General features: G+C 33.0%; 1 protein-coding gene across 1 annotated transcript in view; it reads right to left on the reverse strand.

Moving 5' to 3' along the window:
• The window catches only part of ttc7a (tetratricopeptide repeat domain 7A), a 64,207-nt gene extending 51,143 nt beyond the window's left edge, over positions 1–13,064 (reverse strand). The window contains exons 1-3 of the mRNA XM_051125214.1: positions 12,871–13,064; positions 6,442–6,625; positions 2,894–3,057 (exon numbers count right to left, since the gene is read on the reverse strand). Coding sequence (XP_050981171.1) covers positions 2,894–3,057; positions 6,442–6,625; positions 12,871–12,906 — 384 coding nt within the window. The 5' untranslated portion in view covers positions 12,907–13,064. The remainder of the gene's footprint in view (positions 1–2,893; positions 3,058–6,441; positions 6,626–12,870) is intronic.
• Positions 13,065–14,683: the final 1,619 nt, after the last annotated feature.

Below are 14,683 nucleotides of genomic sequence, written 5' to 3' on the forward strand. Positions count from 1 at the left end.
AAGGAACAAGTGGATAGTTTATGTTTAATGGCATCCCGAATCATGTCTGAGGAGGATTTTGTTTTTTAATCGAGGCACAGTGTCACTGAGAGTTCACAAAGAAACATTTGTTGAAAGATGAAGTGGTACTACATCTGACTGCAGCTGCATCACAAACAGTAAGTAAATAATTTCATAATGCTTTGTCTGTAAATGGCAGTTTTATTGTGATCATGTCGTCAAAACACACATGTAATAGCGAGGGGGCGTTGATACTGTTTCCTATGCAACGACGTTAGCCAATCATAACAGCGGACGATTACTGACAAGCCTTAAAGGACCAGACCATTAAAGGAGAAGTCCACTTCTAGAACAAAAATTTACATATAATGTACTCACCCCCTTGTCATCCAAGACGTTCATGTCTTTCTTTCTTCAGTCGTAACGAAATTATGTTTTTTGAGAAAAACATTACAGGATTTTTCTCCATATAATGGACTGATATGGCGCCCCGATTTTGAACTTCCAAAATGCAGTTTAAATGCGGCTTCAAACGATCCCAAATGTGGTTATAAACGATCTCAGCCGTGGAAGAAGGGTTTTATCTAGTGAAACGATCAGTTGCTTTCATAAAAATAATACAATTTATATACTTTTTAATCACAAACGCTCGTCTTGTCTTGCTCTTCCTTAAACTCTGTGTATTCTGGCTCAAGACAGTTAGGGTATGTCGAAAAACTCCAATCGTATTTTCTCCCTCAACTTCAAAAATCATTTCAAAATCATCCTACATCACTGCAGAAGTACCGACCCAGTCTTTGTAAAGTGAACAAGCAAAGAAGATCAAACATCCTCAACAAAAAAGGTAAAATAGAGATATAGGATGATTTTGAAGTTGAGGGAGAACATAAGATGGGAGTTTTTCGACATACTCTAACTGTCATGAACTAAAAAAAAAAAAACTGAGTTCAGGCAGAGCAAGACAAGATGAGCATTTGTGCTTAAAAAGTATATAAATTGTATTATTTTTATAAAAATAACCAATCGTTTCGCTAGATAAGACCCTTCTTCCTCAGCTGGGATCGTTTACAACCACATCTGTGATCGTTTGAAGCCGCATTTAAACTGCATTTTGGAAGTTTAAACTTCTATGGGGCACCACAGAAGTCTATTGTATGCAGAAAAATCCTGAAATGTTTTCCTCAAAAAACATAATTTCTTTACGACTGAAGAAAGAAAGACATAAACATCTTGGATGACAAGGGGGGTCAGTACATTATCTATACATTTTTGTTCTGGAAGTGGACTTCTCCTTTAAAAACAAGTCGTTTCAGACAGAGGTTCAGAATGAAGGTTGAAAATAATGATTTTTCCACTTTTTTTGTGTGTGTGTGCAAACAACGTTATTAAAGGACAAGTCCACTTCTAGAACAACAATTTAAAAATAAATTACTCACCTGCTTGTCATCCAAGATGTTCATGTCTTTCTGTCTTCAGTCGTAAAGAAATTATGGTTTTTGAGGAAAACATTTCAGGATTTTTCTTCATATAATGGACTTCAATTGTGCCCCCCGATTTTGAACTTCCAAAATGCAGTTTAAATGCAGCTTCAAAAGGCTCTAAACAATCCCAGCTGAGGAAGAAGGGTCTTATCTAGCAAAACTATGTCATTTTTTTTTTCAAAAAATAAAAATTTGTATACTTTTTAAGCACAAAAGCGCGTATAGCACAAGCTCTGAGATGCGCGTTCACGACACTACGTACTATTGAATCACGTCGAAAGGTCAAACTACAGACCCTGTGTTTACAAAGCGAACGTGCAAAGACTAACAAAGTACAAGTAAGTCAAACGCTGTTTACCAACAAAAAGCTACAACAATGTTGGACGATTCTGGAGTTGTAGGAGAAAATAAGATGGAGTTTTTCACCATACTCTACCTTTTTGAGCCGGAGTACACAGACGATGAACTTAGATGTGATTCGTTGTAGTGAGGGGGAAGTTTGGATCATTTTACCGACTCGAACCTTTGAGTCTCGTTCAGCAAAATGAACCAATATTTTGCGAGTCATTTTGTTCATTTTAGCAAAATATAATTAAAATGTTAAGTGTTACTTCCCTAACACATCTACTGCTTACACAAACGTTGATCACACTACAAACAAGACAAAACTATAATGCTATAAGAATCAGAAAAGATTAATTAATTGTTTACCTGGGTCTTTAGTCTATGATTAGCTCACCTCACCTCTTATCTGACAAGTTTGTGGGTTTGAGTCATTTGTTCATCACGTGACAGCAACATAAGATGAACGAACGACTCAAAAAACCCAAAGACTCGAAACAGGTGAACTAATTCCAGCACAGAACCTAATAGGATGTTGCCCATGCGTGACTGAATGAATCACTCCCCGAGACGACTCGTTCTTCCCAAGTCACATTAAAGATCTGTTCAAAATGAATGAATCATTGAAGAACGCACATCCCAGAGCCTGTGCTACACAAGCTTTTATGCTTAAAAAGTATACAAATTTTTATTTTTTGAAAAAAAAAAAAAAGACTGATAGTTTCTAGATAAGACCCTTCTTCCTCAGCTGGGATTGTTTAAAGCCCTTTGAAGCTGCATTTAAACTATATTTTAGAAGTTCAAAATTGAGGACACAATTGAAGTCCATTCATTATATGAAGAAAAATCCTGAAATGTTTTCCTCAAAAACCATAATTTCTTTACAGCTGGATGACAAGGGGGTGAGTAAATTATTTGTAAATTGTTGTTCTGGAAGTGGACTTCTACTTTAACATTATAAGTAAACCTCAAGAAACATATTAAAATAAAAAGAAATCCATGTCATGACCCCTTTAACTGACAGAGAGACTTGAGATACAGAAAAACTCAGGTAGGTGCTGTGCAAAGACCTCCAGGTGTCCTCTGCTAAGGATGCTGTCGAGGTGAGCTTTGGCTCGGGCTAGCTTGGGCAGCGAATGTTCAGTCAGAGGTGCAGAATTCTTCAGCAGGGTCATGTTCTCCAGCAAACATTCCTCCAACAGAGCTTCTGCCAGCAGAAGTGTCCTGTAATCATCTACAGACAAACAGAGAAGGAAGTTGGGCAAAGGTTGAAGAAGAACGACTAGCACATGCTTGATGTTTGGTTGTGTATCTTCTTTGGGTTCTTTTAAGGATAAAATGCTCACAACCAGCATCATGTCTAAAAACAGACTTCATTCCGGCATGTTTCATCCAGCAGTGGACTTTATCATGACAGAATGACATTTGCTGATAAACATGTCTAGATTGCATACTAATCTACAACAGCATACTGATCAGTTTCAAAGAATTAAATGTGTTTGTTTTAGCACAAATGCACAGTCCAAAAAAGAAGGTGCTTCCAAAATATTCACTTTCCCTTCATGCATATTTTGTATAAACACTGTGGATGAGGTGTTTCCTGTTTGGTTCAACTTTTCACTCCCTACTGAATCCAGACTCATGTTATATGTCACGTTTATGACATTTTCCTTACTGAATATAAAGTAAGCATAGTAGACCATTTAAAAAAAAAAAACAAAAAAAAAAAAACTTGGTAGCATTTATGTTCTGTGGCAACCTTTTACTGACTTAAGTTTGTTTCCCCACAGGGAAATTAGTGTCTGATCAGAGATCTGATTTGGACAGCGGTGGACACACCTCCTGGGAGTGCCATGTGTTAACCTCTGGATTACTGCTGGTGATTTAACAATGAATATGAGACATGTTTAAGCAGCATGTTTATCTTTTGCCATGCTTGCCTTTGTCAAACTGAGAAAGTGAGAGGACTGGGGTTTAATACTAAATGCTTAAAAGGGATGGTTCATCCAAAATAATTAACAGTACAAAATTTACATAATGTAGGTCAATTAGATTTTTTTTTTTTTTTTTTGCCTCTGATTGTCTGGAAATTTAACAGACAATCCAAAGTCCTGTTTCCCTGATAATAAAAGCATACACTACCAAGATTTTTAAAAATGTTTTTGAAACATTGCACTAATTTGATCATAAATGCAGTATATCGGTAATCAGTTTTGGGGGTAACAGACTACAAGTAACGCAAGTTACGTAATATTATTACTTTTTCTAAGTAACTAGTAAAGTAACGCATTACTTTTTAATTGACAAGAAAATATCTGAGTTACTTTTTACAAATAAGTAACGGCAGTTACTTTCCCCTCATTTATTGATTAAAAGCTCTGCTTTCCCCATCTTGAGAAAAATCAGGAGTAAGATGTTAGTTCTAGAATAAATGTGAACATGCATTGATTCATCTCACTCACAAAAAACAGATTCAGTATTCCTCAAAATAAATAAAAACTCTGAAATTCAACTCAGAATATGATGCAAACCTGCAATAATTAAATGTTAAATAATACAAATATCCTTTTAATTACATTGTATTAACCAATGTCTTTGCTGCCGACCTTCGATAATCCAATTCAACAATACTGATAAGCAAAAATTACTCAAAATAATCTAACATTTGTTTTCCTGTTTTTATTGCTGAAGAGTTGACATTTGTTTCTTCTGCAGTCTACTGTACAGATGTGAATTTACTTTTCTCAAAGCCTGAGGCTTTTGGTGTGAAAAGGCTTTTACATTTGCCAAAAATAGAATTTTTTATATTAAAAACAAAGAAGCAAGCCCTGCCCAGATTTAAAAAGTAACGCAAAAGTAAAGTGACGCATTACTTTCCATAAAAAGTAACTAAGTAACATAATTAGTTACTTTTTTAGGGAGTAACTCAATATTGTAATGCATTACTTTTAAAAGTAACTTTCCCCAACACTGTCGGTAATATTTTGAAATCTCCTAACAATTTAAAATAAACGCATTCTACTTTAATATATTTAAAAATGTAATTTATTTTTGTAATGCAAAGCTGAATTTTGTCCTCAGTGTCGCATGATCCTTCAGAAATCATTTAAAATGCTGATTTCGTGCTCAAGAATCATTTCCTATTATTACCAGTGTGAAAAAAATGTGCTTTTTAACCTTTTTTTCTGGGAAACAAATTCTGGATTTTTTAATCTAAAGAAAGCATTTACAGCATGTATTTAAAACCTAAAACTTTTGTAACATTACTGTCATTTCTGAGCAATTTCATGCATCCTTACTGAATAAAAATATATATTTTTTCAGAAACAAAAATCTTACTGACAGTATGCAACAAGAACAGTGGGCAACAAGTTCATGCATGTTGTACATCAATTGGTGGACACTCTGGTATCCCATAATGCCATAGAACTTGAGAAAACAAGTTGATTAAAAAAAGTTACAATATACTACATATCAAAAGGATTTTTAATGTTTTTAAAGAAGTCTCCTCTGCTCACCAAGCCTAATTTGATCCATAGTACAGCAAAAACAGTAAAATTTTGAAATATTTTTACTATTTAAATAACTGATTTTTATTTGAATATATTTTCAAATGTAATTTATTCCTACATTTTCAGCATCATTACTCCAGTCTTTAATGTCACATGATCCTTCAGAAATCATTCTAATGTAAATATAATATTTATTAAAGTTAATTTATAATATCATTGTAATATAATATAAAAAGAAATGAATACTTATATTTAGCAAGGATGCCTTAAATTGATCAGAAGTGATGATAAAGACATTAATAATGTTACAAAGGATTTATATTTCACATAAATGCTGTACTTCTGAACTTTCTACTCATCAAATAAACCTGAGAAATTCTACTCAGCTGTTTTGAACATAATAATGATAAATGTTTTTGAGCAGCAAATCAGATTATTAGAAAGATTTCTGAAGGATCATGCGACACTGAAAACTGGAGTAATGATGCTGAAAATGTAGCTTTGATCACATGAATAAATTTATTTTAAAAAGTAAAAACTTTGACTGGTAATGTATACCTTACAGTTAAGTTGTAGCTGTTTAACAACACCAAGGTTGCTGTTAGTGTATTTTAGGTCAAAGGACATCCGGGCCAAAGGCCAGTGCCAACAGTAGTATGTCTGGGAAAGTATTTATAGCCTGCCAACATCTGCATCAACATAATAGTAGAAGAATACACCATCAAATTAAGTATATGCCCTTAAGTTAGGGTGAGTAAATTATGACACCATTGCTTTAAGTAGCTTCAACCTGTATTAACTAAAGGGTGTGTGCATGCATTTACATCTGTGATTCACATGAGTAACTGGCTTTTTACTCTCTCTCTCTCTCTCTCTCTCTCTCTCTCTCTCAGAGTGCACTGCCAAATCAAATCTAAACGCAAGACACACAAGTCTCAAAAAGTGCCCATGAGTTTCTGTTACGATATAAAGTAAGCCATTGGTAAACATGGGCAGAGTTTAACAGAAAGGTGCAAAGTTCATGCGGAACAAGACACACACTCTCTCACACACACTCATCACTGCTGCTCGCCTCTATTCTGTTCTACTGTGGCACGCGCACTTACCATCGTCGTGCAGGCGCGCGGCAGAGAGCTGCTCCACTAAAAACGGTATTTTGTCCCATTGACACTCCGCACGGCAGCGCTCGACCTCCGCCTCTAAGCGGTACTGAGAGAAGGAGAGCCGCGATGACATCCCGCCCGCGTCTCTGTGGCTGCGCTCCACCGACACCAGAGGAGTGACTGCCGACTGTCAACGGGAAACTCACTGAGCATGTGCAAACAAACATTGGAAGGCTTTGCCCATTTCAGTGACTGAAGAATATTGATCATTCCCGTTAATGATTCAGTACAAGTTAGAACATTATTATATCTCTTTAATGCTACATTTAGTGGAGTTTTCCCTGCCCAGTTGCACCAAACTTTGTAAAACACATCAGCGTTGTCACACATTTGGATCATATTATTTTATTTCAATGTTATTTAATATCTAAATCTACAGTCTAAGTACAATCTAAGTACACTTCTGAGAATACCGTGATATATTGCATAGCTGAACATCACATTTTTATGATTTAATTTTAATGGTTAGAAGTAAAATGTTTAATTTAAGTATATGAATGCATTATCATAATCAAAGTCAAAGTTGTCTGCTTTTGAAGGAATTTTAACAGATTTGCTGAATCAAAATGTAGGCGTTGGTTTATAGTGACTTGTAGCCAGTGGAATGGGTCTTGTTTTATGCAAATAGCTATATTTCCCATTTTCACTATGGATTATGCAAAACTATTGTTTTTGCATATTTTACATATAGTGGTTGCAACGTCCCAAGATTTTACAAATAGGCTATTTAAGAGCTGGGGAAAAATTCCATGACTTCCTAATCTCTGATTACTTTCCATGATTTTTCAACCCTGGAAATTTCATTTCAAATATTCCTTCAAATATATATTCCCAGTTAAGTGGGAACCCTGTTATCACAACAAGTCTGACACCCTGTTACGTAAAAAGCCATAGTCCCAGCTGAACCACCTGTAGCCGGTATGTTGATAATAACATATCTCAGAACAGCCAAAAAGGTCAAAAATTTACATTTACTTTGCAGAATCTGCAAAATGTTACTTATTTTAGCAAAATAAGAGGGATTGTACAAAATGCATGTTTTTTTTTTTTTTTCAATTTAGTACTGACCTGAATAAGATGTTTCACATAAAAGATGTTTACATATAGTCCACAATAGAAAATAATAGTTGAATTTATAAAAATGACCCTGTTCAAAAGTTTACATACACTTGATTCTTAATACTGTGTTGTTACCTGAATGATCCACAGCTGTGTTTTTATTATTTAGTAATAGCTGTTCATGAGTCCCTTTGTCCTGAACAGTTAAACTGCCTGCTGTTCTTCAGAAAAATCCTTCTGGTCCCAGAAATTATTTGATTTTTCAGCATTTTTGTGCATTTGAACCTTTTTCAACAAAGACTATATGATTTTGAGATGCATCTTTTCACACTGGGGACAACCAAGGGACTCATATGCAACTGTTACAGAAGGTTAAATCGCTCACTGATGCTCCAGAAGGAAAATTTATGCATTAAGACGGGGGTGAAAACTTTTTGAATTTGAAGATCAGGGTAAATTTAACTTATTTTGTCCTCTGGGAAACATGTAAGTATCTTCTGTAGCTTCTGAAGGGCAGTACTAAATAAAAAAAAAATATATATGATATTTACACAAAATTAAAAAAAAATCTACACATCTTTATTCTTTTCAAAAGTTTGCACCCCTGGCTCTTAATACATAGCTTTTCCTTCTAGAGCATCAGTGAGTGTTTGAACATTCTGTAATAGTTTCCTTCAGTTGTCCTCAGTATGAAAAGATGGATCTCGAAATAATAGTGTTGAAAAGGGTTTAAATACACAAAAATGCTGGAAAACCAAAGAATTTGTGGGACATTAAGGATTTTTCTGAAGAACAAATAAAAGGACAAATAAGGGACTCATGAACAACTATCACTAAAAAAAAAAAAAAACAGCTGTGGATCATTCATGTGTCAACACAGTATTAAGAATCAAGAGTATGTAAACTTTTGAACGGGGTCATTTTTATAAATTCAACTACTATTTTCTCTTGTGGACTATATGTAAACGTCGTTTATGTGAAATATGTTATTCAGGTCAGTACTAAATAAAAAAATAACATGCATTTTGTATGATCCCTCTCATTTAGGTAAAATAATGAACATTTTGCAGAGTCTGCAAGGTGTATGTAAACTTTTGACCTCAACTGTATATGTTCTAAAACACAGCAGCCTTAAATGAAGTTCTACCAATTTCTATCAAAAATACAAATTTTCTGCAAAATTTACAGGCCATCCAATATGAGCTTGTTTCATCATCAGAACAGATTTGGAAAAATGTTTATATCGCTTACCAGATCGTCGGCAGTGAATGGGTGCCATCAGATTGATAGTCTAAACAGTTGATAAAAACATTACAATTATTGTCTTGTGAAGCAAAAAGCTGTATGTTAGTAATAAACAAATTAATCAAGACATTTTTAACACTCAAACTTTTACTTCCAGTTTATAATTTAGCTTTCTTCAGTGTGCAAGTCATCTTAAGTTTTCTCAATAAGGAGAGAAATATGCACAAATCAAGTACCGTTTACAAGTTCAAAATACTTCTAAACAAATATGTTGGTGGATTTTGATGTGAGAAGACAACAGTGAATGGAGTTTTCCAATGAAGGAAGTGTTATTATGGATTATGGACTGGTATTTTGGCCAAAAGCTAAAATTTAACAAGAGTCAAACATCTTAATTACTTCTCCAAATCTGTTCAGACAAATAAAAACAAACTCATCTGCATCTTAGATGGCCTGTTAAATGAGTCATTTCTCAAAATTTTTTCATTTTTGGGTCAACTGTTCATTTAAAAAGAAAGGAGACTAAAAAAACTAAGCCTCAGTCTTATAAACCAGCAAACACCATTTACTAGGCCACAGCAGGAATGTGTTAAGTGTCTGTTAAGACCATAAATGTGGTTAAACAGGTCTTTTTTTTCCAAAACAAAGCCTTGTCCTTGATGACTATGTCCTATTTCCCTGAAATCCCTCCACTAGATGACTAAATCTATTTAACCAATTATATCGTGTAAACTATTTTCAGGGCTTGTTGTAATTAAATTATCAGATCAAGAGAGGGAGCTGCCTCCATCATAGTCTGGAATGAGACCAAGTCATGAGTCTGTTTACATGAAAATACTGACTAATTTCATGCAAACACCTGCCACAGAATGCAAATGGCAATAAAATGAGACGCCTGACCTCAACCCTCAAACTTACCAAAACCGTGGCGCCATCTAGAGGAAGACATAACGTGCTTGAAAACTTTGACTGAGCGACAACCACAAAACTTTAGCTTATAAAATAGACTGCATTATGTAATGCTCTCTCTCTCTCTCTCTCTCTCTCTCTCTCTCTCACTCCTGAACTTAGACAAAATTAAACTTTAACAGATGTAGGTCCAATATAGAATTTACAGTAGCCTATTTGTCTTATGGGACAACACACCACCAGAAATGACTGATGTCAGCAAACCCCAGCGCCCAAAATGACTGACAGACGAGTACTTCTACATGCGGACCGCTCTCTTTGACTTTTTTCCGTTTATTTTTTTCCCACTACATTTATCATAAATCATAAATTATACCAGCCAAAAACGCATTTAAAGTCAGCACTTTTTTAAGTAGTTCATTAAAAACTGATATTTTTCCAGCTCTCAAAATATCACGTCTTAAAAAAAAAACTAGATAAAAAAGTTTGTCAAGACAAACTTTAAGTTGGCTTGAGAAAGCCGGACCAGAAAGTTTTAAAAAGTTTACAAAGTTTACAAAGTTTAAGAAGTTTTTAAAAGTTTTAAGTTTGGATGGTTTTCAGTCTGAAATAGTCTGATGTTTTAAAGTTTGAATTCAGTCTGTCAGATAGATAGTATGATTCTAACATTATTTGCAAGTTACTAGCATGTTGTTAACATTTTTAAACATGATTACCAAGTTACTAGCATGTTGCTAGTCTGTTTATAACATGATTAGCATGTTACTAGCATGATTAGCGAGTTGTTAGCATGTTGCTAGCATGTTTCTAGCATGATTAGCAAGTTACTAGCATGTTGCTAACATGATTCTAACATGATTAGCATGTCATTAGCTTGTTACTAGCATGATTAACAAGTTACTAGCATGTTGTTAACATGATTCTAACATGATTAGCATGTCATTAGCTTGTTACTAGCATGATTAGCAAGATACTAGCAAGTTACTAGCATGATTAACAAGTTACGAACATGTTGCTAGCATGATTCTAACATGATTAGCATGTCGTTAGCATGTTACTAGCATGATTAGCAAGTTACTAGCATGTTGCTAGCATGATTAGCAAGTTACAAGCATGTTACTAGCATGATTAGCAAGTTACTAGCATGTTACTAGCATGATTAACAAGTTACTAGCATGTTTCTAGCATGATTAGCAAGTAACTAGCATGTTGCTAACATGATCCTAGCATGATTAGCAAAATACTAGCAAGTTACTAGCATGATTAACAAGTTACGAGCATGTTGCTAACATGATTCTAACATGATTAGCATGTCATTAACATGTTATTAGCATGATTAGCAAGTTACTAGCATGTTGCTAGCATGATTAGCAAGTTGCTAGCATGTTTCTAATATGATTAGCAAGTTTTTAGCATGTTGCTAGCATGATTAACAAGTTACTAGCATGTTGCTAACATGATTCTAGCATGATTAGCATGTTATTAGCTTGTTACTAGCATGATTAACAAGTTACTAGCAAGTTACTAACATGATTAACAAGTTAGGAGCATGTTGCTAACATGATTCTAACATGATTAACAAGTCGTTAGCATGTTACTAACATGATTAGCAAGTTACTAGCATGTTGCTAGCATGATTAACAAAGTTGCTAGCATGTTTCTAGCATGATTAGCAAGTTTTTAACATGTTGCTAGCATGATTAACAAGTTACTAGCATGTTGATAACATGATTCTAGCATGATTAGCATGTCATTAGCTTGTTACTAGCATGATTAGCAAGATACTAGCAAGTTACTACCATGATTAACAAGTTACGAGCATGTTGCTAACATGATTCTAACATGATTAGCATGTCGTTAGCATGTTACTAGCATGATTATCAAGTTACTAGCATGTTGCTAGCATGATTAGCAAGTTACAAGTATGTTACTAGCATGATTAGCAAGTTACTAGCATGTTTCTAGCATGATTAGCAAGTAACTAGCATGTTGCTAACATGATTCTAACATGATTAGCATGTCATTAGCTTGTTACTAGCATGATTAGCAAGTTACTAGCATGTTGCTAACATGATTCTAACATGATTAGCATGTCGTTAACATGTTACTAGCATGATTAGCAAGTTACTAGCATGTTGCTAGCATGATTAACAAAATTGCTGGCATGTTTCTAGCATGATAAGCAAGTTGCTAGCATGTTTCTAAGATGATTAGCAAGTTTTAGCATGTTGCTAGCATGTTTCTAACATGATTAGCAAGTTGCTAACATGTTTCTAAGATGATTAACAAGTTTTTAACATGTTGCTAGCATGTTTCTAGCATGATTAGCAAGTTGCTAGCATGTTTCTAAGATGATTAGCAAGTTTTTAGCATGTTGCTAGCATGTTACTAGCATGATTAGCAAGTTACTAGCATGTTGCTAGCATGATTAACAAAGTTGCTAGCATGTTTCTAGCATGATTAGCAAGTTGCTAGCATGTTTCTAAGATGATTAGCAAGTTTTTAGCATGTTGCTAGCATGTTACTAGCATGATTAGCAAGTTACTAGCATGTTGCTAGCATGATTAACAAAGTTGCTAGCATGTTTCTAGCATGATTAGCAAGTTGCTAGCATGTTTCTAAGATGATTAGCAAGTTTTTAGTATGTTGCTAGCATGTTTCTAGCATGATTAGCAAGCTACTAGCATGACTAGTTGCTAGGCTTGGCTGGTGATAGAGAGTTTGAATGAGTTTGAATGGATTAGAAATACAGTACATAGAAGGGAAGCTTGATTGAGTCTCAAAGGATTCTGGGAGTTTTGACAGTTGGAGTTTGAATAGTGTTGCTCATTTGAACATTCCGTCAATGTAAGTCTATGGGATTTTTCCCAGTTTTAAACGTCATTTTTAGGAAAACCGTAAGTCCGATCAGTTAGAAAAGGATCAGTCTGAAGATCTGGGCTGAGTTTGGAGTTTGTAGAGTTAAAGCTCTAGGAGGAGTTAGAGTTAACAGTTTTAGTAAGAATAATAATAATAATAATAATAATAATAATAATAATAATAATAATAATAAGTTTAAATAGCATATCAGTAAATTGGCTTTCTCAAGCCAACTTAATAAAGTCCAATAATGAAACAATCATTCATCAACCGCCTATAAAAAATCCATTATCCACCTACATTAATACTCAGCGTGCTACAGTTGCTAGGAAACATCACGCACGTCTACCGGCTATCCTAGAAGACACATTTCTACGACACCAAGAACGAACCAGCCGTCGGAAAATAGCTTTGGCCCTCTCATTTTCTTTGCAGAGGTTTGCCATGCAGATGACCGTGGTGACTGATTAACTAGGCACAAAATCATCATCATATGAGAGTTATTAGTGAGCTCGTTCATTCCTCTGCTGTGCTGTGTGGATTATCACTGCGCGGTGCGCTAGACTCGGCCTTATGACGCAACACGCAAATCCAATCAGCGTGCAGCTGCCCTGACCTCGAAAAAAATTCAACTTAATTTCTCATTTATTTTTATTCTTGATATCGCTTTGAAATTTGAGAATGAAATTCTAAGGTTTAATAGGATGGTAAAATAAATAAATAAATAAATAAATTTTTAGGTTTAGAGTTTTGTGACTTTTTTGTTTTTAAACATTTTATGTATAATTATAGCCTACTTTATTATATTTAATAAGAGCAGTCAAAGTCATATTTTAAGTTTTATTATTATTATTATTTCTGTAAAATTATGTATAGCTTTTAATACAGTGCATTTTTCTTCCAACTCGTCAAATAATTAAATTAAATGAAAAAACGTTTAAAATATTATACAAAGTAAATAAATGAATGAATAACAAATAATAAAGTACAATGAAATTAAATGAAAAATATTTTTAAAAGATGTTATTCCTAACAGTTTCCATTATTAAGCGCCAAAATAAATAAATAAATAAATAAATAAACAAATAAATAAATAAATAAATAAATGTCAAATAATTAAAGAAAATTAAAAAAAAAAATTAAAAGATGTTATGGCCAATAAGAGTTTACATTATTAAGCGAGAAAATAAATAAATAAATAAATAAAATGAAAAACATTTTAAAAAAAAGATGTTATTCCCAATAAGAGTTTACATTATTAAGGGCCAAAATAAATAAATACATACATACATAAATAAATGTCAAATAAGTAAATTAAATGAAATTAAATGAAAAACATTTTTAAAAGATGTTATTCCAAATAAGAGTTTACATTATTAAGCGCGAAAATAAATAAATAAATAAATGTCGAATAATTAAATAAAATTAAATTAAATGAAAAACATTTTAAAAAGATGTTATTCCCAACAAGAGTTTACGTTATTATGCACGAAAATAAATAAATAAATAAATAAATAAATAAATAAATAAATAAATAAATAAATGTCAAATAATTAAATAAAATGAAATTAAATGAAAAACATTTTTAAAAGATGTTATTCCCAATAAGAGATTACATTAGTAAAGGCCAAAATAAATAAATAAATAAATAAATAAATAAATAAATAAATAAATGTTAAATAATTAAATAAAATGAAATTAAATGAAAAACATTTTAAAAATATGTTATTCCCAATAAGAGTTTACGTTATTATGCACGAAATTAATTAATTAAATAAATAAATAAATAAATAAATGTCAAATAATTAAATAAAATGACATTAAATGAAAAACATTTTTAAAAGATGTTATTCCCAATAAGAGTTTACATTATTAAGGGCCAAAATAAATAAATTAATAAATACATACATACATACATACATACATACATAAATTTTAGGTTTACACTTTTGTCAGATTTTGGTACAAACATTTTATATATAATTTTACTTAATTATATTTAATAAGAGCCAGACAAATTTTAACGTTTTTTTTATTATTTCTGTAAAATTATGTAGTGCTTCAATATAATTAAATATAAAGCACCAAATTAAATAAGTCGAAAATTAAATTT

This window comes from Labeo rohita, chromosome 13, assembly GCF_022985175.1.
Source record: "Labeo rohita strain BAU-BD-2019 chromosome 13, IGBB_LRoh.1.0, whole genome shotgun sequence".
Taxonomy (NCBI): Eukaryota; Metazoa; Chordata; class Actinopteri; order Cypriniformes; family Cyprinidae; genus Labeo; species Labeo rohita.